The 25455-nt window shown below is 46.1% G+C and overlaps 4 protein-coding genes across 4 annotated transcripts; 3 read left to right on the forward strand and 1 right to left on the reverse strand.

Moving 5' to 3' along the window:
- Window positions 1-392: 392 nt before the first annotated feature.
- On the reverse strand, window positions 393-7880 carry LOC128719649 (anoctamin-4). Its single transcript, XM_053813280.1, has 7 exons — window positions 7868-7880; window positions 6915-7633; window positions 2379-3345; window positions 2070-2302; window positions 1364-1991; window positions 1085-1290; window positions 393-1013 (listed from the first exon to the last, which is right to left on the reverse strand). The coding sequence occupies exons 1-7, from the start codon at window positions 7878-7880 to the stop codon at window positions 393-395; spliced, it is 3387 nt and encodes a 1128-aa protein (XP_053669255.1).
- Window positions 7881-13590: 5710 nt separating this feature from the next.
- On the forward strand, window positions 13591-13882 carry LOC128712009 (uncharacterized). Its single transcript, XM_053806906.1, has 2 exons — window positions 13591-13740; window positions 13811-13882. The coding sequence occupies exons 1-2, from the start codon at window positions 13591-13593 to the stop codon at window positions 13880-13882; spliced, it is 222 nt and encodes a 73-aa protein (XP_053662881.1).
- Window positions 13883-16425: 2543 nt separating this feature from the next.
- Window positions 16426-18175, forward strand: LOC128719088 (mitochondrial coenzyme A transporter SLC25A42). The gene is made up of 6 exons (XM_053812712.1): window positions 16426-16513; window positions 16802-16970; window positions 17157-17342; window positions 17417-17682; window positions 17765-17951; window positions 18022-18175. The coding sequence occupies exons 1-6, from the start codon at window positions 16426-16428 to the stop codon at window positions 18173-18175; spliced, it is 1050 nt and encodes a 349-aa protein (XP_053668687.1).
- A 1257-nt stretch (window positions 18176-19432) lies between these two features.
- LOC128712085 (serine/threonine-protein kinase ULK3) lies at window positions 19433-21004 on the forward strand. Its single transcript, XM_053806984.1, has 2 exons — window positions 19433-19519; window positions 19604-21004. The coding sequence occupies exons 1-2, from the start codon at window positions 19433-19435 to the stop codon at window positions 21002-21004; spliced, it is 1488 nt and encodes a 495-aa protein (XP_053662959.1).
- Window positions 21005-25455: the final 4451 nt, after the last annotated feature.

Genomic DNA, 25455 nt, shown 5'->3' on the forward strand with positions numbered 1-25455 from the left:
TTAAATTTCGTTTCTACAACTGCACAAGCCGTACACCTGCCTCCCTAGAGGTACGTTTCGGAATCTCACTATCATACAGACATAGACAGAGCATATTATGAATTATTTACACATATTTAATTTGTTCCTTAAAAATTGTTCATTTGCATGGGATAGATTCCCGCGAGAAATAGATGTAACACGATGTAAAGAGGCATGCACGCAGGTAAATATACGTGCCCGTGGTGAGTTAGGCGTGTTTTTTTTTTCGTTAGGAGGTCATCGGAGCTTAAAAGGTAAGCGAAAAGAAACCAAAAAAACCGTATGTGTGTTAGGTAACTGCCGTAACAGCGAGTGTGCGTAATTTGATCAGTGCCGCGATAGGGTGCGGATACTGCACTCCACCCTAACGCCTACACGCGCGACGTCACTATACCGTACGTTTCGTACGGTTCGCAGTCATCGGTCTGCATTCGCAACGGGTACTCATTGTCGTCCGCGATCGAGCCGTAGTTTAGCTTTTCATCATCCGGGCTGCTATCCTCCGATGCGAGATAACCGTTCTGGGTGTACGCACCGGTACCGCTGCCACCCGTACCATTGCCGGACAGTGCCATCTTTAGCTTTTCCTGCTCAATGATGTACTCGTTCGTGAGGTACTGCTCTCGCTTGATCTGATCCTGCAGCCGGGTCGGTACGTCGGGTATCGCCCACGCAACAACGATCTGCACGAAGCTCACCAAATTCTGATAAATGACAACGAACGTAAGCCGAATCGCTAGAATATGCCAGTAGATGCCTGGTCGCTTGTACGGATACTGATCCTCCGGTGGGTTTCGATACTCCGAATATCGGCAAATGGTTATATTCGAGAAGGAGCTATTTTCCGGTGCTGCGTTCGCTTCAAAGTGCGACACGTTAAAGGAGGCGAGCGTGTGGTTGACGAAACCCTCATCCGTACCCGTATCCGTATTGACGACATTCATGTACATTAGCCGTGGGATGAAGTTGGAGGAAAATGCTATGATAAAGGCCTGCAAAATAGCGAACATAGTGGTTAGATGGGAGAGTTGCGTCGATACAAAAAAAAACCCCTCTCACTTACACTCGATATGACGGCAACCTTTCCAACCACGTGCATAATGTTGTACCAGATGCCAAGATCGCGCACCCGCTGCGGTACGGCCCGTTTGTAGTAGAGCAGGAACTTTTTAGCATCCAGCCGTGTTTCAAACACATTGTTCAGCAGGGCAAAGAATGGAGCCAACGGGAATGCGACAACAAATATCGTGATAAAACCGTACTGTATAACTGCAAACAGAGGAGTTAACCAAGCAGTATGGTGAGATGTTTTACCAAAGATCCCATAACAGCTAAGCCTTACCCATTTTCAAGTACTCGTTGAACAGGCTGCGATCATGCCAGTTGATGAGATTAAAATCTTTCGTCCACTGGTTGCAGCAGATCAACCGTTCGCCATTCTCACTATTGCCCGCTTCGATACCGAGCACGCTGCGGAACTCTTTAAACTTCTGCACCAGAAACGGTATCAATATTTCCGTAATTGCACCGATCGCCTGTTTGCCGACCATAATGATGGCGAGCTGGATGCAGAGCTCCATCAGGCAACCGCCCGGGCTACACTCCTCCTGGCGGAGTCCCAGTATCCGGTTGTACTTCGCCGGATATCCCGGGAACTTTCCCTTCATGAACGCGATGTAGAAGATCGAGCTGTAGTAATTCACGAACTCAAACAGGTAGATCTTTAGGTTGAGGCTTTCGTTGTACTCGGTTTGCGTGCGCCGATACTCCACGTTCGTCATGTACTCCGCTACGTACTGATAGGCGTAGGTGAGTGCGGTTGACGCGAGCAGATTAATGGCGGCCGTCGTGGCTGGGAAGATGATCAGCTTCCCCGACACCGATCCACCGTCGCCGTATATATTTTTCGAGGTCATCAATGACATGCGGTAAACTACGATACCGAAGACAGCAGCTATAGTAAGTAAAATCTGCAATAATACAAATTAGCAAAGCATTAGTTTTAGTTCGGCAAATTTGAGATATGGCTGATGTGGGATTATACGTACAAATAGGAAAATCACAGAGTAACTGTAAACGAAGCTAGGGAACTTCTTAGTCCAAAACGGTGGCGACGGTTCCTGCGCACCGGTGGCAATGTTAAACATCATCTTCTTAATATTCTTCAACCGGGAAAGATATTGAGGTCGCGGTGGCTCTGCCAGCGAGCAATATTCAGTAATACCCCAACGATGCTGTATCTTGGACGAGTATCGTTTCCACATCTCAAGGTAAAGCGTTGCTACGTTGCGAAAAAAAGGAGAAAAGAATACATCGATTAGGCAAGGCAATGCTGCTGTTGGTTGTTGCAGACCTACCCCAAACGGACATAAATATAGAAAACACGATCGTCATCTCATTGTCGAAGATGTGCGCCAGCTTGGAGATGGTGCAGGTCGTATTCAGGTACCAGTAGTCACAGTACTTGTCGCACTGCGGGCACATGATGGTCGAATTGTCGCCACAGATCTCCTGGCTGATGCGATTGGCCGGGTACGTAAGCAGACCGTAGAAGAAGCATATCAACCCAACAACCGATGCGGGTATCAGCATGTGCGTGTAGAACCCGAGCCACGCAAAGTACATCGCTATCTTCACACCGAAGTACTCCTTGATGTGGTCGAGCGGCTGATGTTTGATCCATTTGCTGATCGATGCCCACTCTTCCAGCAGCAGTGCACGCTGGCAGCTCGACTTCAGATCCGTACACCCGTCGTGCAGCGGGTACGCATCCAGATACACCTGGTCCTCCATCAGCCGCCGGATGCCGATGTCTTTCTTCTCCTCCACCGCCTCGCTGAAGTACGTGCGCTCCAGTATGAAGTGGGCCACCGCAATCCGTATGCTCGGCGTGAAGAAGTTTGGCTCCTTGTCGTTGAACAGGTATGGCTTTTCGCGCGAATACTCGTACATCAACCGATACTCCGGCGGTGCGAACTTTTGCCGGTCGATAATGACAAAGTTGAAGATCGGCCGCCGGAACAACCGCACCAGCGTGCTCTGGATGCTGAAATCGCGCATTATGATCTTGTCCTGATTGTCCAGCTTCTTCATCGGCATCTGCATCTTCATGATCTCGCAGTAGTGGGACAGCACGTTCTCCGGCACGTGTATCTTGACGAAATGGATCCGTTGGCAGTTTTCCATCTCAATCTGTAGCCCTTCATTTTCTAGGTTCCGCTGGTAGATGGTGCGCTTCTGTTTCGCTTCGACATCTTCATCCTCACCATTGAAGGCGAGCACGTAGTCGACGATGCGTCGCTGATCCTGGAAGTACTTCCATGTCTGTACCAGCGGCATCGTTATCGCGACACCAAGTGGAAGAGAGAAGCAGAAAACGCGTGCACATACACGTTAGCGTTACTGGACATTAGATTGCGCAAATTCAGTATACTATATCTGGGTTACCTCCACGATTGTATAAATTAGTATAGTAAAGAATGCATTCGTAAGGCGTTCGCCACTTGTTAGTTGTAGGTTACTGAGCAATGTTATCGGCAAATGAATAAGGTTAACTTGGGGTATGTTAATACGAAGAAGGGGGAGCAAAACAACGATTACTTTTGTACGTTTAATCTTTTCCCGCCTTGCCTGCTGTCAGAGTGCATCAGTACTAGCAGTCCCAGAAATAAGACGCTATCACAAGTTCCCATTGAGTAGGTCTATTCTTTGTTCAGATCCCCATTTCACAGTCCGTTAACGATTGGTGGAGCAGCAATATAAGCAGCCCAACAAAACACACACACACACACAGTTGGGGTAGCATGCCTCCGTAGAGTACCATTCTTATGACTTCTATCACATGGATGCCATTCCGAAAGGATGTTCTTCTTATCGCGTATTCTTAACCTACCGATGTCCGTTTCGTTCACTTGCCATGGATTGCAATATAAGGCCTTCTTTTCAACAATCCATACACACTGTCAGTGAATGGAAACACTTCTACACATTATATCTCCACCAGAGACGTGTCGGTTTCGGCGAAGCTGATGATTGCGCTGAACATGCCCATATGTGCGCCGGTTGATCTTGGGTTGATGGAAGCAAGGGTACTATATTTTAGCATATTGAAGCTGCCAGTTATACACCGCGACAGGAAGATATTTACTGGCGCACACACACACACAAACACACATACATAAACAGACACACATAGGCGTGTGCGATCGCGCGTATACGATGAATGATCGAGGTTTTGCGGTGTGGTGTGGATGGTCTAAAAATAAGCGAAAAGCTGTCCTCGCCAAACAGCCGGGGACAGTGTAGTTGTCCTACCCCACCGCAGTTGCCGTGCACTCGGCGACAGGTTCTGCACATTGCACACTATCCGTTGGATCCGGCACCGTTCCGCTTCCTTCCCACACCCAACTCCGTTGGATGACTTCGATGCCTCGTTTGCTGCCTCGGCACCCGTCGGAACTTCCACCACGTCTAACACGCACGCGTTTGCGGTTCAACTAGAGCCCGTATGTACATAAACACAGCAAAACGAATATCCCAACGCACCGCGGGATAGATCATCATGCAGATTTGTTGTTTTAGCTCACGTCTTATCTTGGTTTTTGTTTCTCCCTCTATTTCCGCGGTCAAACTTCGCAACGTCCGCTTGCTTCCGCTTCTGCACGGCACGCTGTCAAAAATTCGTCCAAAGCGTGCGCGTGTACGGCAGCAAATCTTGACATTGGTGTGAATGTTACTTTTCTATTTTACGATCAACCGTCGTCACTGCCAAAAAAAATAATAGCCCGAGCTACTGTATTCGAAACGTGACATCCGACTGCCACCGCGGTGCGTTCGAGCTTGATGCTTGAAAGTGTGTGAGGTAGGGCTTGGGGGGAGCCGATGGACTGGGCAATCCCGAATCGGCGGGTGGTAAATGCCCATCCCAGCAGCATGCGAGTACGTCGCGTCACGATCTGACTCATTACCGTCTGGCAGTGCAAAAAAAAAGTACCACCTTCGTGTGCAACTACTGCTTTGCGAAGAATACGTGTAGCTTCCCTCTCCATCCTAAAATTCAAATCAATCCCTTCGTGTTACTGTTAAAATAAGAGGGAGCTTTATCGTGCACCAGGGCAATTATCGTACGTGGGATTTGGATGCTGGCTGCTACTGAAGGTGAACCATATGTTAAAGAGTGCTAATTAGGCACACAAAGTCACCGTGCCCGCAGACACACAGCGATCGTTGTTGATGGACGTTGATGGTCGGTGGTTCACTTTTGCAAATTGTTACCGATAGCGAGCGATTCGGGTGCATTTGATAGTAGTATCTTAGTAGGCAGCAGTAGTTACAGGAGCAGGTTAGCAAACATCTAAACCTAATAAGCTTGTTGTCTGCTTCTCCTCTCTGCAGATGTCCGAAAACGCGGGTAACGCTTCACATCCTTTCACACTATCATCCAACGCTCGACTAGAAGCTGTCAGTGGAAGCACTAACACTTGTTGTTCCACTCTATCCACTATCGGGATTGGTTTGCCGTGGCCACTGGCAGGCCTTAGTCACAGTCACAGTCTTGCGGCCAGTCAACACATATGATCCCATATCGGGCCTGTGGTTACGCCGAGCGTTACCGACTATACTACACCACTGACACTATCAATTAAAACACCTGCACGCTCTCACATGGGCTCTGTTCGGTGGTCCTGCTGGTACGATCGGCTTCGGTTCGATGTGTTCCAATTCCTTCACCTCCGGCAGGTTCTCGGTCGTCGTCACCGTTGCCGTAGACGCTGTAAGATCGTTTCCGTCCACCATTACTGCACGAGCACCGGACGGCTACAGATACAGTGTAGCGCTCGCACCAGTGACGGCCGACACACATTCAACACACTCCGGAATCTGCTTCGCTCAGCACTAGTGAGACGGAGCAGCGTGCAAACATTTTACATCGCCTGAGTGCGACGGGAAACGTGGTGTACCGTCCATATTTTTGACACCATCCCATTGCCCGGACGTGTGCATTTGTCCTTGAAATGGAATTTTCTTAGTATTATGGCCTTGCCATAATCTCCTACACCCGTGCATTCTCTCGCACGCTATCGCTTTCTCATTCCCATCAGATTTGTGAGATGCTGTGTGCTCCATCTGCTGTGTATCGTGGTGAAATTTTACAAGCCGGGAGAGACCGTGATAGTGAGCGAGAGAGGCAACAGGATTGTGTGGAGCCGAGCGTCTCACACACACTCACCGATCAGCAAAGCAGGAGCAACGTTTAACGTACACCTCCAGGGAATACAAAACGGGAGCGTGCGTGCTAGGGGTCATCATCAGGAGACCACCGTCCGGCACCACGGGGAATCGTGTCCGGTTGATGGATGAAACCTGTGTCTAACCAAGACGTTAACGGCTTTACCACTGTGAGACCGGACGCCAACCTGTCGCTGTAGCAGGTCCGGGCACCGTACAAGTTGTCGGGTTGCCAAATGTAATCGCAAACAGTTTGACCTTTTGCAATCGGAGCAGTGATTGCGGTGATTCTGGATAGTGTGCGTGTGCATGATAATGGTGGATGCACGAGCGCGTGTATTTGAACGAACAAAAGGTATCTTGCTTGGTTAGATGATTAGAACAGATTACGACAAGGTAGGTGAGTTTGAATAATAAATTGGAGTTATGGAATTAACATTCATTAAAATTATCACAATCTCTAGTGCATGTTTTAGAGTCTGGCCAGCGACAGCATGAACCGCGTGGATGTTAGGAACAGAGATAGAGCGATTACCCGTACAGCCATCCCGAAGAGGAAAGATAACGTACAGAGCAGTGATAGCTAGAACGCCAGTGTAGAGCAGACAAAGCCGAGCGCCATTAGACTAAAAGACTTGTTTAAAATGTAATAATGATACGTTTACCCTAGACTTCCACAGCGTATAGGTAACTATCTGTTTGGTACTGTCATGCTCAGAACCGTGTTGATAATCATTACGATAAGGGAGGTAGCTAGAGTAACTAGTACTAGCGCTAGGCACCTTTTCGTTGTACTCGGTGCTGAGGACGGTCGGCTTTAGGATACCGCTGATGAAACCCTTCGCGCCGTTGTTTGCACCGGGCCGGGGTACGTACGGCAGATTGGCCAACCCACCGTTGGCACGCGAATCCTGCAGCAGCGCCTCGGTGGTCATCCGTAGTGCGGCACCATCCTCGCCACCGCTGCCAATCCGACGCTCCCCACCGGAACCGCTGCCGGAGTCTACCGACCCGAACCGGACATCCTCCGCCGAATGGTACACCGTCTGGCGGGAAAGGTGTAACGATTTGCGATTCGTCGCATCGGAGTACACGGACACCGCATCCAGATAGATGCTGTCCCGTTCGTCCATCCCGTCCTGCACGTCCGTACTGTCGTCCCCGTCACCGTAGTCGTCCCCGTACCGGGCACCGAGGGATGGCTGTCGCAAACGTTCGTGCACGGCAAGGTAGGAGGAGGTGGGGGAGGCGGAGGTACGATTCCACGTGCCGTTGGGCTCTATCACATCACGAAAGTCGCTCAGATCGTACAGCACATCGTAGCACTCGTCCCGGTGGCGGTATTCGCTGGGTTCGTCCGGTTCGTCACTATCCTGGTAGCTCACTGCGTTGCCATCGCCATGGACCGGAAACGAAAGCAAAGCACAAGGAAATAACAATGAACAACCTACCGCAATTGATCGCCGTCAGTTGTGAAGGGATTTAAATGGATGCGTTCCGCGTACTATCGCGCTTGTACGCAACGGAATAGCGCACATCTTTTTTTTAAACTATATCGTGGATGTACCAACATTACACGGTTTCACTCCTATACACGTTCCACGCCTATTGTACGTACCTCGCCGATACATGTTGCCAACTGGTAGCTCGTTATATGTAATGTATCTGGTACACGGTAATTCCACAAACCGTACCGCCTTATACTAATCAAGGGCGCACCCGTTTATCTATGCCACACTCGGTCGATGTACGGTTGGGCCGGGGGCAGTGCGTTGGAGTCGAATATCAGCAGCTGTGTGCCATTGCTAATGGATTGATAAAACGTGTACATGGAACATAAGGATTACAACCTCTTCTCAAAGCATGCCGCGTTAAAGTTGATGAAGAATTGAAAAAATTCTTGACAAAAAAAAAACACAAAACAATCCAGAAAAGACTACTCCGGGAAGAGCGAGTGTGGAGCCCGCTGGGGCAAAACCTCAGGAACGCACTGAATGATGCACCCCACTGCCCGTAACTTACTCCCAGGCAAACGGTTAACGTCCGGATGTTCACCAGACTTATTTCCTGCCTGCCTTTACAAGACACACCGCGAGCACATCCGCGCCGCACACCTACACACTTTCTGGTAAAATGTTTGCAAAATTTTATCCGGCCAAAAAACCCTTTACCCTACTGGGTTGCTGCTTAAAACCACGACACGCTCACGAGGTTGCCTGCGATCATCGACTAACGCGTAGATGCCGATTAAATTTCCCTACTGCCCTTTTCCTGCCCTGTTTGTTTATTGTTTCATTCCAACGATGCGCTCGCCCGGTTTGGTGTATGTGTGCGGTTGTGGAGTAGTTGTACCGCGTGCCGCCCCACAGTGCCATACCGGGGCATGGTGGCTGAATTCGGTAGTACTTAACACACGCTGTCCGTAGTCGGATTGTACGTGTTGTTCCCTTTTCTTTCTCTCCCTTTCATCATTCATCAAACATTCTCGGTGGGGTTGTTGTCTTTTGCTGTTGTTGTTGCTACAGTGAGAAAGAGTTAAGCGTGTCGGATGCAGTTACGGGGCCGGTGTTCCAAAACCGGCACGGCAAACCGTGCCATTATCCATTCCACCTCCGCCACGTGGTTTTGGAACAACAACATCAACAACAAAAGGCGAAATGAAAAATGCAGGGAAAATGTAGCGCTGATTTGGCGGTTGAGTGCGTGTGGAAAATGCAACACCAACTAATGCTGAAATACAAAACAGTACGTCGGCAGGTATCGTTCCGTGGTGCACCGCAACAACAACAAAAAAAAACACACACACACACATGACCGATTAACTCCTGCCCATTCCAGCGGATCCTAATGGCGGGAAACCTTCATTTTTTTTTTGGACGGTAAGATGGCGTTCAATAACGGATGCGCGTATGGTAGAATGCGATAAAACCCGTAACCCGAACAGCATGTTATGTTTTTAGCGCAATATTCGCGTGTTATTTTGTTGAGTGAGGAAAACATTTGCGACGCCTGCTGCAGCCTGACAGTGTGCTCACCCGTATGATGGCCCAGTACTGGATGGATTTCGTTGTTGCTGTTGTGTGCCGATTGTAGCATACAGCACCGATTCCGTGTACAAATGTATAAAGCGCACAACAAATGGGGAAATAACAAAACAACAGGGGTGTATCAAAGTCAGCCCCATCGAAGAAAAAAAAGAAACACACACAAAAATGGCTCACGCTCTCCGGATACGATGGCGCAGAAACGGGGGTCGTGTGCTGTTGCAGCTCATAACCTTCAAAACATCTACACCGGTGGTGCGCAGAGTCAAACCTGCCAGTGGATGGACGGACCCGGATGAAGGTGTAGCAGGGGTGAGAAACCTGACTGTGGTGGAGCGAAATCAAATCTGTCTAATATTGGATACAACACCAATCGTTCACCTTTCTGAATAAGTGTGTTTGGTCTACAAAAGTTCCAAGGTGTGCACAGTAGCGCTGGGTGAAACTGATGCAGCTTAGTGTATCTGAATGAATCTTTGAACTGAATGAATGAATCTGAATCTCTATTCCAAAGACTCATGAACGCTCTATGATTCTTGAATCATCAACGATTTAGGACCTCCTCCTCTGAGCTGGTCCGTCCTGTATCTCCCCCTCGAACTCCATGATTCGCAACTGCTCTGAGGATTCATCCTTTAGTATCTCTTCAGATATCTTCATAGAGTTAATTACTGACTTCTCATTTAAGAGTAAAGTGAATGATTCTTCTCGAATGATTCATTGAACACAACACTAGTTTACCTCTACCAGCAACAAGCGAATAGAACATGCAGACGTTTTACGATCTCTTGATGTACAGCAACAAACCATCGCCTCTTCTGCCTTATCTGGCATTAATGTTTGCTTATTTTTCGGATGACTGATCACGAACTTCAAGCATTCATATTACGCCTGCAATTTTCTATACTTCCATTCTTCTGCTGTACTAGAACGCATTAACATTAATGTGAGTAGGCTCCCCTCCCGGCAAAGAACGTTTTTCAGGCTTGACTACAGCAACACGCGTTATGGATCGAATGAACGTCTAACGACAATGGCATGAGAATTTAACGGACTGATGGAATATTTTCATTTTAGTGAAGGCTCAAACATATTCAGGCAACGGATACGCTACTCGACATAATGACATTGTACACGACTTGTACAAGGCTATTAAAAGAAATACAGATACTCACTACTTTCAATATGATAATTTAAGTCCTATATAGTGTTAAAAATGCTTTACTAGACTATACATCATTGTCTCGCCCGTAGACAAGTCTTATTAAATTTACAGTAACGTGTTAAACATTAGTCTAGTAAATCATTATACATGACAAACGTGACCTCAGTGGGTGATTATTTAAAAAAAAAAGTAGAGCTGCAGAACGGACTCCACTCCATTCAATCGAGATTTATGTCCATTGATGTTTCGTCTATAGGTCGTCTCGGGCATCTTCATCATAACCCCATAAATCTGGACGCTTTATAAACTATAATTTAATCTTCAAACGATTGCACAGCAATTGAGCGTTGGCCGACGGCATTGCCATTCCCTGCCATAACCACTTGAATTTGGGACACGAACCAGAGGATCACTTCAACTCCCAGCTCCGCACGGTACGGAGTCGGCTGGCAAGAACAGCAGGAAAGAGAGAGTACGATAAACAGGCATGTGCGGTAGTGCGATTTTGCGCAGCTTTTGGAGCCTGCATGATATGCGGAATGGGCACAGACCAGGGCAAACGCTACGATGAACTCCGGACCGTGTGTAATCAATAACGGGAAGGTGCTAACGGAGTAGCGCGCATTTCGTTTTTGTTTTTTTTTGCATACTGAGATGCCAAATTGGAAGCAGCTAGGAATTGGTACTAGCTTCAATGTAGCAAGCAAAATTGAATGCTTGCCCGGGGGCCAGAATAGCTCCAGCCTCGATTGAGTCTATTTCGTGGACCAGAGGGCAAAATGGCGAATGCCGCTGATTCTTCGTCCGTCCTTTCCGGATGTTAGATTGTTGCACGGTTTCGGTCGCCATTTGATACTTCGTGACCGGTGGTGGCATTCGCACCGGAGTGTGTGTGTTTGTGTTGGTGAGTGTGAGTGCGCCGCTATGGTGTCAACCTCAACCGGAGTCGGGGTATTTATTTTATGATGGGTTTTTTTTTTCCACGATCCCCTTTCCTTTACTGATGTTTCCCCCTGGTGCATTTCGTGTGTGAACCTCCCGCTAGATACACACATTTACTTAATGAGAAAAACGATGAGAAATCATCAGCTGGTGACATCATCCCTCGGTTGGGGGAACGGCTACCTCATCGACGTACACAAAACCCAATTCGTAAACTTTTTCCGAGAAATTGAATCTTTTCCGATTTTGCAAATTAATATCTACCCTCGAGAGCGATAGCTGGCGCCTCCGTGGACTGGTAGCTACGGCGCTTCGCTTTCTTAATGATAATGGCACAATGAGACATTTACGTCCGACAATAAATACCAGAAGACTTGAAACTTGAAATACCTGGTGGTCGGCGTTTTACTGTAATTACAGGTCCGTATCTCGCCCGAATGTTGATTGATGGATGGTCGCCGCTTCTGGACCACTGGTGTTTAGATAGGGCCTCTTCAATCTCTGCACGTAAACACATACACACACGCGCACGCACCGAACACTCAATCACTGTGTCACGGCGTCACGATAAGATACGGTACGCACAGCTTCCCCGCGATAAGGCACGACGATAACGATCCGCGGTGTGTCGATTATCTGACCAGCAGTTGATAGGTACCGTGCTCGAGTCGGCAAGATGATATCAACAGCAGTGGCACCCATCCGCGTACGAGAACAGTCATCTGTTGACGGCCTCGCACGAAACGTCACGCGTACGGAGCGCATTCCAGCTCGGTCCGGTTTTGTGTGCCGAGCGGTCGCGCGTGTGCGTACGCGACAGTGCGTCGGTAGTGGTGGTATCATACAAACGCACGCACACACTGACCAGCATTGGCGGTTTTGTCAGGCAACCATGTAGCGAATTTGGGCTCACGTGGATGGATGTTTATATTTTTCACCTCCACAACCCGCATGAATCGAATGGAAGGGGTGCCTGTTGCTTCTGTAAATTCTAGCCATTTTAATAATACATTTCGGTTCGGTCTTGAAAGTATAACAACATGATCGTAATACGTGCCGCTCGACGTTGATTGGATGGTTCTCTAAACCGCCATTAATTCGTATTAAAATCGTATTCTCAGTTTGATGCGAAGCATTTATGAGGATGTAAGATGTTCCAGTGTACGATTGTTATGTAAATAAAATGTAAGCTAAGTAACTGTTGATATCTGTCTTTTCTTTGACTTTGTAATGAATATGATGAATACAATAAACCTTTTGCAATTGTATGCGATTCGCTTCAACCCTTGCCGTGTAGAAGTGTTACTTCAAATCAGAGCAAATTGCAAGTCTCTATCACTCCCAACAACTTCGTCCAGTTTCGATATATTCGTATTATTGTGCTGTATTCTGCAAACATGCCTTATCATGAAGAGTCCCGCACATCAAAAATGGAATGATAGGTTAATGAGGGTATTGAAATTGAAGTATTGTTGATTTGAGCGCCTATTATTTGCAATTGATATCGAATTTCGAAGTTGGAAATCGAGAATTATAGAACAGTAAACTTTTTCCTAAGGAAAAGATGTTAAATGTGCGATGTGAAATAAAGGAAGCAATCAGATATCAATATAACACAAAATTTTCTAAATGTATTTTTTTATTTGACCAAAATAGATAACAGATAAAAAATAACGTAAATTGTGAAAATTTGAATCGAAAATCAACCCAAGTGAAGCGTTGAAGCCTGCAATGCGTGGTTATACGCTCACGCTTTTTGTTTCGACCCGAAACGTCAACCGACTATCAATGTCAAACAGGCGCTGGAAATAGCGGAACATCTAAAGTAAACAAAAGACTGGAAAGAATTGGCCAGCACCAGAAAGCGGGAAGGAAAAGGAATAAAACATCACGGGGCATGTAGCCTGGCACCTTTAGGGCGGGTCGAAGTATTCTACAGATCAACTCGAAATTCTGGGCCACTGCATTCAACCATCCTTCCCTTCATAGACGTGCTACAACGCGCAAGTGAGTTGAAAAGTTAGTAGCTACAGTATTGTGAAATTCGTTAAAAGTGTTTATATGGAAGAAAGCTTTATAATTTGCTTTACAGGTAATAAAACATGTCTTTTGCTCAATAACAGGTGTAACTTAATCGTTTAGGTTGAAAATTCAACTGTTCCCTCCAAGAGCCGGCTGATTGCAGCAGCCATGCAGAAGGTAAAGATGTTCGTATCGCGCAATCTGGTGGCGATCGTGATGATTCCGTCGCTGATCGGTCTTCACTGGGCGTGGGATTCGCTGCAGCATAACAGAGCACTCGTCTCCGATCAAGAGCGTAAAGATCTACCGGTCGTGATCGTAAGTAAATGTATGTCATGCCTCCATTACGAATTTTAACATGATTCCCTTTTATTTGTAACGAATACAGGCAGCTAAAGCTATGTGGCAACGTGTTACGAATAAAACCGATCCGAATGAACAACAGGACAAACCGCAGTAAAAGAATCACGGCGCCAGTCTGGACCACACGAAGCAGTTGTTTTGTTAATTAAAACGTTTTTGTTCTCGTATAGTGCAATAGAATGCACTCGCTGTCATGTTTTGGGTGCCATGTATGAGAATATATAAAAATGGGTAGCGATTAAACATAGAAATTATGTTCGGCATTGATAATTGGCGGGTTTTATGCAACACTTGGAACGCGGTTCGCCTACATGCAAACACAGCAACGCACGCGCCAGATCTGTCAAAATCAGCTGTCAAGGTAGGAAGGTCGGTCGAAACAGCACAGTCCGACGATTGGAAAGGATAGCAGCAGTACGGTACGGGTAGGACGGTTTCTATTTACGTTTTCTTCCCATTCGGTAGAGCAAAATCCACGGCCAGCACACACATCCAACATCGCCTTGAAGCGCTCGGTAACGGCAGCACCAACACGGCACTATAATAATTCCGGAAAAGGGTCGCGCGTTGATTGACGTGTGTTGTTTACTGTTTACGGAACGATGGGCTGGCAAGCTGACTGATTGGTTTTAACCAAGTGTGTTTTACTCTCCGTAACCGTGCCCGGTGGTGTTGTGCAGCAACAGTTCCCTACATCGGTCCCGCAACGCAAAGAACAGGTTTCGGTTGCGGATTGTTTCTAAAACATTCCGAGCCATCAGCAGCTTATTCATTAAGCAAATCTTTAACACCCACCGGCGGAGCAAAGTTTACATGGGATGCGTGTAACAGTGACCCCATGAAAGGGAACTTTTCCTGAGCGAGGACACCGTAACGCACAGTTCTGCCTGGAGGTAATGAACAGTTTTCGCTGTATTGCCTATTTCGTCTGTGAATGTGAATGTGCTCGTGTATGTGTGGTCACTGATAACAACGCGGATAACGCGTGTCGCGCACTACACGTTAGAGTGTGTCAAGTGGCCGGCATTGATAGCAGCATCCAAAGTAGTGCGCGGGATTCCTCAACGATTTTTCCCCTGTTTTCGTGCTTTTAGTTCGAAGAAGAAATATTTCTTCTTTTACCGAACTAGTACGATAATATTGTCCCTAGTTTAAAGGTGCGTATGTAACGTTTCAGTACCATATGCGCTGTACGTGTGCGTTTTGTTAAGCTAATGTTTTACTACTTTATTGCACCTTTTTATCCTGCTGCCTACCGATGGCTTTATGTAATCAACGTTTTGCGACCTCGAAAAGCGGAGGAATTGAATGAGTGGGTGCTATTGCTTGCAGTGAGTCCCATAAGAGAAGATGCCACCCAACCGAAGCGCATTAAATAGATATTTCCTTCATTCTTTGATCGATAATCTCATGGAAATGCGACTGGATTAACCTAGTTGGAAATTCTGGTGCGATGTAGAGTAGTGGACAAAGTGCTTTTGCAAAATGTGATCAACCAGTTTGCGTTGTTTACTGGTATGATGAGCATAATTCTTTATTATTGATGCTATTTATAACCTGTTTCGTATGTGTGGCAATGTATCGTACATCACCACGGCACACACGCGTTTCGTATTAGTTTCGCGCGGCTGGAGAAAACAACAACGTAACAACATATGCCCCCCAACTGCAACATCTTCTTCAACCCTGGAGACGCACTGATGCGTGCGTAAAAATATTTCTACTATGTTACATTAATACATCTCTGTGAATGTATATGTGTGTTTGCGACACATAAACACACATATATAAAGATTTCAAGCTTGAGAAGTCAGGTTGGAAGGAAATGGAATTTGACCTTCGCCGAATGACGCGACGGTTACGATGGTTTTGCGGTATCGTAATCTGCGTTGACGAAATATGACCGTTACCCCCTGTTAGTGTATGCTTGGCCAGTCATCCACCCCCCCCCCCCCCCCCTCCCTCCCCCCTCGCACACACACATACTCGCACGTGCCATGAGGAAACCCTTCAACTGGGAAAGGGCGCAGCACTAGCGGGACAACGGCGTTTTTATGTATCTTTGTTGATATCAGGGTCGTGAGGCCGTTGGCTTGGTATTTTTCTTCCCCATTATATAGAATACACACTCATAAAAATGCGCCATACCTCATGCATTCCCGCACAAGAGATGGTCTGAATCCGGTTTCAATTTTTTTTAATGGTTGTTTTTTTTTATTTATTTATTTCCATTTCACCTTGTAGATTCAATCGGTGGCAGGAACTGAAGCGCTGTAAAACGTCCGACCACCAATTCGTACCGGAGCTCATTTAGGAAACTGGTTTATTCTACCCAAACCACCTGTCCCGCAGTGGTAGTAAACTTTCACGAGGGGATTGTGTTTTGCTCGATGCATCGAACAGAACCACAGCCCGATCGTTCACGTCCAGCCGGGAGAATGAACCACTCCATCCCGACGATGCTGTGAAGCTGCTATCTGATCAACATATATTTTTATACAGGTAAACAAACATCAACATGTTACAAAACGTTCCCTATACTAACGTCCTGCTTGTTATGCTTCCTTTTTAGGACACCTTGTTTTTGGAGATTTCCATTTGTGTTTATTTTGTTTAGAGTGTTTAAAGTTTTAGTTTTGCATGCGTGCCACTACGCTCAGTGGCGAACTGCTTCCCGCCCGTCAACACGCTGGCAGCAGTCCTTGGGCAGCAGCGGATGCGGTGCGAGGTGAGCATACGCCTGATTTGATCACTGGAAGGGACTCTGATCAGCTAGCCCCTGCCTTATCTGCGGCAAATCTTTCATGTACAGTGTTGTGCTTCTTCTATCAAAGCAAAATCCAATCCCCGCACAAAAGCCGCAATCAATCGTCTAATGCATGCAATCAAGATGGCCAAGCGCCGAGTATGGCGGGATAGGGTTGACGGCGAAACTGGCCCGTGCAGGATTTTAGATAACATGGTAGCGCAGTAGACAACATGCTTTTTTAAAACACACAACCATTCTTCCTTCCAGACATGTCAACGAATAATCGACAACCATCGGAAACGGTACCAGTTCGGCCCAGTAATCTAAACAACCGGGATGTAGTGCTGACAAGTCTGGTTGCCGGTGCGACAGCGGGTGCGCTGGCAAAAACCACTATCGCACCGCTCGATCGTACGAAGATCAACTTCCAAATCAAGTAAGTTAGATCCGGTTATTGCTTTCAAAGCGAGCATAGGTTGTAGTTTTGGACGAATCAGAGTCAGAGTCGTGAATTTATATGAACCTTTAAACCAAAATTGTTCTCCATTCTAAGCATAACCTAAGCAAAACATTAGCATCACATTCACCTTCTTTTTGTTTCATTGTACCATTTATTTCCCAGCAAAGACGTCCCGTACACGTTCCGGGCAGCGCTCGGATTCCTACGAAATACGTACGTCCGCGAAGGTTTCCTGGCACTGTGGCGTGGTAACTCAGCAACCATGGCACGCATTATTCCCTACTCGGCCATCCAGTTTACGGCCCACGAGCAATGGAAGAAGATACTGCAGGTCGATCTTCACAGAGAGTAGGTTGATTGGCACTTCGCTGTTAGTGCCGGTTCTGATCATGCTAATGGGGAAAATTGTTTACACATTCCAGCACGGAGGTACGCCGTTTCATGGCGGGTTCGCTAGCGGGGATCACATCCCAGTCGCTGACGTATCCGCTCGATCTGGCCCGTGCCCGGATGGCCGTCACGGACAAGTACTCAGGGTACAAGACGCTGCGGGAAGTGTTTGTAAAGATCTGGCAGTGTGAGGGTCCGCGAACGTTATATCGTGGCTACTGGGCGACTATACTCGGTGTTATACCGTACGCCGGTACATCGTTTTTCACGTACGACACACTCAAGAACGAATACTACAGTAAGTGAAACAGTGGTGTTTAGTTGTGCGATTTTTGTGTTGTGTTGTTTAATAATGTTCCCCTTGCTAACTTCATTTGCAGAAAGGACGGGAGATAAATCTCCCAACACTGTGATATCGCTCACGTTCGGTGCGGTAGCGGGCGTCATTGGTCAGTCGTCTAGCTACCCGCTAGACATCGTGAGACGGCGGATGCAAACCACCGGTGTGACGGCTCAGTGCGCCGATCAGTATCTTACCATCGGCAGGACACTGATCAAAATATACAGGTATCTCACATTACTCCGGGAGTACCAGAGTGCGACATCATACTTACCTGAATTTTAAATCCAATCATAGGGAGGAAGGACTTATCGGCGGCTTTTACAAAGGCTTGAGTATGAACTGGATCAAGGGGCCGATAGCTGTAGGTATCAGCTTTGCTACGTACGATCACATCAAGCATCTACTCCGGGATATCATACACATCAGGGACTCCGACCGGGCTCGGTAATGTCTCTCTCTTCATAACGTACATCGCGCACTACCTTTGTTTGGGAACGCCAATGGCGGCGAAATTCGGTACACCGCGAATTAGAATTCGAATATTCTACGATAGAAAGCATTGCAAGCAAAACCTTAATAAGGCTGGCAAGACAATAACACCGAAATTCCTCCCGCCACGGCCGCCAGAGTACACGAGTGTGTGGGTGCGCTTATGTATGTCTTTTTAATCTAGCGAATGAGTGTACGAATCGTCAATCGGATAAGTGCCATTAGCTGGTGTTGCCAATTCGCTCGACTTTTTTACAAAGCGAACTGGTGCAACGGGCCCCGCCGTTTTGTTTGCCAGGCCAGCACACTACGAAACCATTGCACAAAGCATGTACTAGTTTAGCGTAACGAATCTATATGTTATTTAGTCATTTCCTGTAGAGCGGCGTATGTTTAGAGTGCAACCTCGTTTGGAAACAACAAAAGCTATATAGGGCTATAAGCTACAAAACCTAAAAAAGAACTTCACAGGAAAACCTGCCATCCTGCGCCCTCTCTTCGCGTGTATTGGTTTAGAACCGTCACGCGGACAAAATTTAACGGCAGAGAGATTCGAGAGCATTTTCGTTCCACCGTGTGTGTCTCTTTCAAAAAGATGATACAAAAATCAAATTAGCAGTCCGTCAAGATGCCTTAGTGCTGTATCGACCTTTGTTGATCGGAGTGAGATAAGGTTTTAAAAGAATAAAATTACCTGTTACTACTATTGTGCTAATGGAAAGGCGTTGCAAAACGCACTGGTGGTTGTTTCCCGTATTTCCATTAACATTGGGCTATAGATATGATCAATAAAGCATAGGAGACAAGTTAAACCAGACAAATTGTTTTACTAACTTATACGAACTGAAATAACAAATAATACACGGTTTTTTAACTCATATTGTAAATAGATTCGAATAAAATATGCCCAATAATTCAAGGAAACGATTGTCGCAACGGGGAAATTTATGTATCTTGACGCAAGACTACCTTCCTTGCATGCACCTTGTGAATGTTTATGGGGGCCAAATCAGCTGTCAACTGCGAATGGTTTACTTGTACGTGTGCGTGTGTTTGTGCAGACAACACATTCTTAGCCTTTGGTTACAATATAGCTTTTACCAATGCAAACATTGTGATACCAGTAGGATTTTAAAATAATATTACTTTTTACCTTGTGATGCTAGTGGAGTAGATATTTATTAACGTACAACCTAACCAGGAACGGAACGGGGCGATGAGTGAAACAAAAATTACTGAATACAAGCTGCTTGAGCGGCTCGGTAGCGGAACGTACGCAATCGTGTACCGAGCCATGAAAAAGGTATGCTTTCGCGCAAATCATCGTTTTACAATGGTTTGCCTTTATAATTAAATGCATTCAACTCCTGTATTTCGTTCGCCGTAGACTACGAACGAGATTCTAGCGGTGAAGGTGATGGCAAAAAGTAAACTCTCACATTCGGCTATGGATAATATAATTAGTGAAATAAGCTTGCTGAAGAGGCTAAAGCACCGGCACATAGTTGAAATGCGTGACTTTCTCTGGGACGATGAAAACATTTACATACTGATGGAGTACTGCAATGCCGGCAACCTGTCGTCGTACATCAAGCAGAATCGCACGCTGGACGAAGGCACCTGTCGACGGTTCCTGCAGCAGCTGGCCCTTGCCTTGCGCTATATGCGCCAGAATGATGTGAGCCATCTGGACCTGAAACCGGCCAACCTGCTGCTCACGAAAGAGTCTGGCACGTACACGCTGAAGGTAGGCGATTTTGGTTTTGCCCAGAGACTGAAGCTTAACCAGGAGAACACGACCGTGAAAGGGTCTCCGTTGTACATGGCGCCGGAAATATTGCTAAACACCTCCTACGGCCCGGCGGCCGACTTGTGGAGCGTGGGCGTGATTCTGTACGAGTGTCTGTTCGGCAAGGCACCGTACAGTTCGACCAGTCTGCACGAGCTGGCCGGTCGTATCCATCGGAACGATCCGATCACCATACCGGGTCGTCCGGCTATTTCGTCGGATTGCCGCCAGCTACTCACCAGCCTGCTGCAGCGTGATCCGGCCCGCCGCATCACGTTCGAAAAATTTTTCGACGATCCGTACCTTGATCTGGCCCACATTGCGTGTGAAGAAAATCTGGAAAAAGCGATTGCATTGATAAACCGTGCGATCGAGAAGGAACAGCGACAGGAGCTGGGTGCTGCCTACCGTGCCTATTGTCAGGGCCTTCAGTACTTTGTACCGATAACGCGCGCCGAATCTGATCCGACCAAAAGGCAGCATCTGAGGCAACGCGTCTTAACGTACCTGCACCGTGCGGAAACGCTCAAGCAGCACATTTACGCCAACAGTCAGACGATGGAGCAACAACAACAGCACCAAGCGACAACGTCACTAAATACGAAACCACCCGAAACGAAAAAGGCCGAGCCGCCTTCCCAGGGCATTTCAGGTGCGCGTAACGCTAGCGGAGCAGAGGCGAGCACACCAGAACCGGGGTTAGCGGAGCTGGCACGTGATTTTGAAACCATTGCCCAAGGGCTCAAGATTGCGCGGGATGCAGATAAGGATGCGTCCGAAGACAGGTTGGATGTCGCACTGGACGGTTACACAACCGCACTCGGTTTGCTCATACCGGTACTGCACCAGGACATTGCGCCTTCGCAAAAGAAACAGCTGCGGCAACGGATCGTACACTGGATGGAGGAAGCTGAGCACATAAAATCGATACGTTCGGCACAAATCATGCAGGAGATGGAAAGCACGGAAGCGAACCATTACGCCTGCACCGTCCAGTGATGGACTGTTTAACTAAATCCAAAGGAAAACCACACGAATTGCTCTCTCGCTATTCAATGACACTTACCGGTTCGATTGCACACATCGCCATCGTATGTACATCACACAAAGCACGAGAAGCACGGGATATCACTGAGCGGATGTGTACGGAATTAGCATAACCGAGCGAAACCACATTAAACGTAATCTGATTGATGTAACGTAACGGGGTGATTGGAGATAATTGTTATTCTAACTTTATTGAGCTTCTAGCACGATACCATCTAAACAGATCTTCGTCTTGTAGATGGCTGAAGGTATGGATGTACGATACCAAATTAAGCTTGCCGTGCGAATTAACGTGCCTATGTAGCAGTGATGGAAGTTCCAACCACCAACAAGCGGAATTCTCGATTCTATTCCAGTATTTGTAAATGAAAACGATATGTTCCTATGTACCGCTTGCACGGCTTTATTAATTACCGAGGGTGATGTACGGTGTTCGGCGCAGCAGCACCATCGAACCCCTACCCAGTACATAATGAGATTTCCCGTTTTAAAAACAATAAAAGAAACACGATACACGAAAGGTCGTAAATTGTATTTACGCGGCGTGAGTTAGGCGATGGTTAAACTGGAAACCAAACTTATCAAACAATCCCATCAGACGGGCGTTGCGTGATTAGATTAATGAAATTAATTTTATACGAATGGTTAATGGTGTTTTATTTTTTCTTCGCAAAAAAAAAACAACCAACCGAGTTTTCATTGCTTGATTGAACGAGACGGCATATCGTATATACGGATGACGCTAACATTTCCCGGAATTCAAGTCATGGTGCAACTATTGATAGGCTTTGATATACTGGATTTGATTTATAACGTTAATTTCACCTCATGTTGCAAAGTGAACACGCAGTTTATGTTTCGTTGGAACAGGTAGATTAGGTTATGGGGAGTTGCACTAGTTAGATTGATTTCCCAATATCATTTATTACGTACCATTATGTTTGTTAAGTTTATTGTCCTGATTACGGTTGATGTTTATATGGAGCCGTCATAATTAAAAAGAATAAAATTAAACGGTTTCCGATATTAATGTTTGATTCACAATGATTAGAGTGTGAAAACTGTGTTCCAATGTTTCCATTTTCTTCCATTTCGATATGTATTCGACTCGCAATCATGTTTTCCTAAACTCATGACCGATGAGAATCTTCTTATTGGGCTCAAGTAGTAAGTTAAGATGTCCTCCTAAATAATAAATGATGCCATTTAGCCAAACACGAAATCTTTCTGAAAGATCCTGCCGAATATATGTATCTTCGGGAATTTATAAACCTAAGAAGAATTATGGATCTTTGAGGATTAATGTCTCAATCACTTCAAAAGTACAAATTTGCAAATAGATTTATTAGTGCTGTTGTTGCTCCGCAATAGGGTGGGATTCGAAACCTCTTCAAGAGGACCTATAGGTTCTTTCACTCAACTCCCATTCTGACCCGTTCTCACCGCGGAGGATGGTGGCGCATGGTGAAACAGGGGAAAGGGCGTGATCAAACCCCCCAGAGGTACTTGAGGGATTGAGTACATGCCTTAGATTTACTAAGGCCAATAGAAACCAATAGAAGAAATCGAAAAAGAGGACGCTTGCATGCAAGCCAAGACAGCGTAACAGTTGTGTTCTAGTTATATAAATTTAATGAGAAAAAAGTTATCAAACTGCAACAAATTCCAAATTTTTTTTTTATCTATCACAACACACTTGCACACATTTTGCCGATCCCTGGCTTTGAACCATCGCCACAGATGCCACAATTGTCAGATGTCAAAAAAGGCAAGATGGCGGTGGTAAAAAAAAGAAACCTCCGACCTACCATCAACCAACATATCGTTCGGTGCTCCCCCAACATATCGATCAACTTGCCCTTCAGTCCGTCTGTAAGTTGTGCCCATGCATGTTGTGCGTCTGTACTGTGCGTGGATTTTAAATAGTCCCTAGAATTAAAAAAAAAAACCTGTAGTGTTGTGAATCGCACGCGTGTGACATTCAGTGTAGAAAAACAGCGAAAAGCAATAGCGACACTTACCTCTTTTTTTGGTTTGTTTATTGTGCCTTGTATTTTTCTGCGACACCTGTCAGCATACGAGTTTTTTTTCTCAATTTTGTGGACGAAATTATTACTTCCCCAAAGGGCGAGAAAGGTGAATGAAGCGTTCCGGTACTTCTATTCCCGTTGGGTTCTACTTCTTTTACGCTCCCCGAGTGTGTGTATGTGTATATCGGTGTGTAAGAGCGCTATTATTTTCCTCTAAATTTGCATACACACACAGAAAATCAAGTACATTTTACTAACCTGCTAAGTTAAAAAATAAAAAAGGAGCTCATTTACACATGATGCTTCAGGAACAAAAATATTCCTACCGCCCCACGCCCAGGCTCTTTACAGCAAAAATAAAAAATAAAACACAAAAAGGAAGTAAAACGATCCCTTTGCGTTTTGTTTCGGACCTTTTTCCACCCGCTTACTGTACCCTTGATTTTTTTTTGTTGCTTTTGTACCCCGGCGCGACATGATCGCCACCTCGACACTGTGCTGTGCCTGTGTGTGCCGCCCGCAGTAGTAGTGCACACACAAACACTCACAGTTTACTCTCGATCGCGCATTTGGATCGTATATATGTATTTTTCTTTTCTTTTCTGCTTGCTGCAATGAAACGCGCACGCGGTTTATAAGAATATGACAAATATTTATGTTAAAAAAAACCCTATGTCACACTGTACTTCCGGCTAGGAAAGAGAGATAGAGAGAGAGAGATGCATATTTTTGTTCCCATTTGTTTTGCCGGCATATAAGTATAAAGAGGGCCGCTTAATCGCTGGTTGCGAAAGTGTGACTGGAGCATAGTGGCCGGTTGTGGGGGTGGGGAAGCCGCGTGCGCATGTGTGGCGCATGGGTGTGGGTGGAAATGTGGCGCCTACGGTGGTGTGTAAATGCGCGTACAATTTGTTTATTTTGTAATCGCGTAGTCAATAGATTTTCATCACTGTTTTATTCCCAAAAAGTAAAAAAACAAACTCCGAAAGAATCCGAAGCAGAACAACGAAAGAAAGTGCTTTTTGCAGTCGTGTATGTGGCCGTGTGTGTGTGTGTGAGAGAGAGAGAGAGATGGAGAGAAAGAATGAGGTGGTTTATTGTCTTTATTCTTGCCATTTCATGTATAAGGATTTTGGCGATATGTTTTCCATGTCTCTTTCAGACATTTCTGGCCACAGAAAATGCACTTGCCCTGTTTTTTCTCTCTCGCTCTCTCTCTCACTTACTCCACAGTACTTTCCGTCCATCAACGAAGGATCGCCGTGACGCACTCACACCCACACCACAAAAATTGATTCTAACATGCAGCAAAAGAAAAAAAATCCCCAGTTAGCATATTCATTTCCCTTCGACAAGTGTGTGTGTGTGTATGTGCGTTTAGGCGGGTGGCATTCAATCAACCATATTGCAACGAATTTGCCTTTATTTCGCAGTGGGCACCTAATCTGTCACATACCGCCTCCAACATCCATCAAACGCAGCTGCAATTGTGTGTGTATATGTGTTATGCGTGTTTTTTTTAAGTTTTAAAAGTGTGCGTGTTCGATGTGTGCGATCAAATAGATAAATTTCAACCCACACGGTAGTGATCTAATCGTGCACCTCCATCATACGAACAGTGGTACGACACCGACTGCTAGAGAGAGAAAGAGAGAGGGTGCGAGCGTGTTATCAGCGCTGGCCGCTCTCCTTACTCCGCTACTTTCTTACTTCATTTCCGCGAACCGGCGTGTGAGCGCGTGTGTGTGTGTGTGTGGTACGTTGGGGAGCTAGGAGAGACCAACACGCAACCCGCTGAACGTGTGCGCACGGCTCCGACCGTTACTTGTAAGTATTGGGGATAGCTTTATACCGTTGTTAGATATTATACTGCAATAGATTAATGTCAATATCCACAGATGAATTTGTTCTTCCTGTTATGCAGTAAGAAGGATTCCTTTTTCAGGACCAAAGTCCTTTTAAGGCATATCAACAACAGAAATAAGTTTCGCTTTTGAAGAAGCATGCTTAAAAGGGTTATGTTAATGTAATTCCATTTCGCAAGAAAATCCGGGGTCTATCATACGGTTTAAGTTGGCAAGCTTAAGCTCCAAGACGAGACCCGACAAGCTGTCACTCGTCGAAGTATTAGAACTGGGATGTATGTCACTAGTAGTGTTGTACGTAGTGAACCTTTTGAGAAGCGTCTTTAATATGAATCTTTAGTAACGGGTCATGCAAATCAGAAAACGTCTGTCAAAAGATCCACTCGTGAGATAATTTCTTGGTTAATTTAGCTCTGAATAATCGCTTAATTAACAGGTAACTTAAGAAACAATGGAGGGTAAATTAGTTTCGTTAATTTTTCTTTGCGAGTAGTTTCACATGTTGACA

This window comes from Anopheles marshallii, chromosome X, assembly GCF_943734725.1.
Source record: "Anopheles marshallii chromosome X, idAnoMarsDA_429_01, whole genome shotgun sequence".
NCBI lineage: Eukaryota > Metazoa > Arthropoda > Insecta > Diptera > Culicidae > Anopheles > Anopheles marshallii.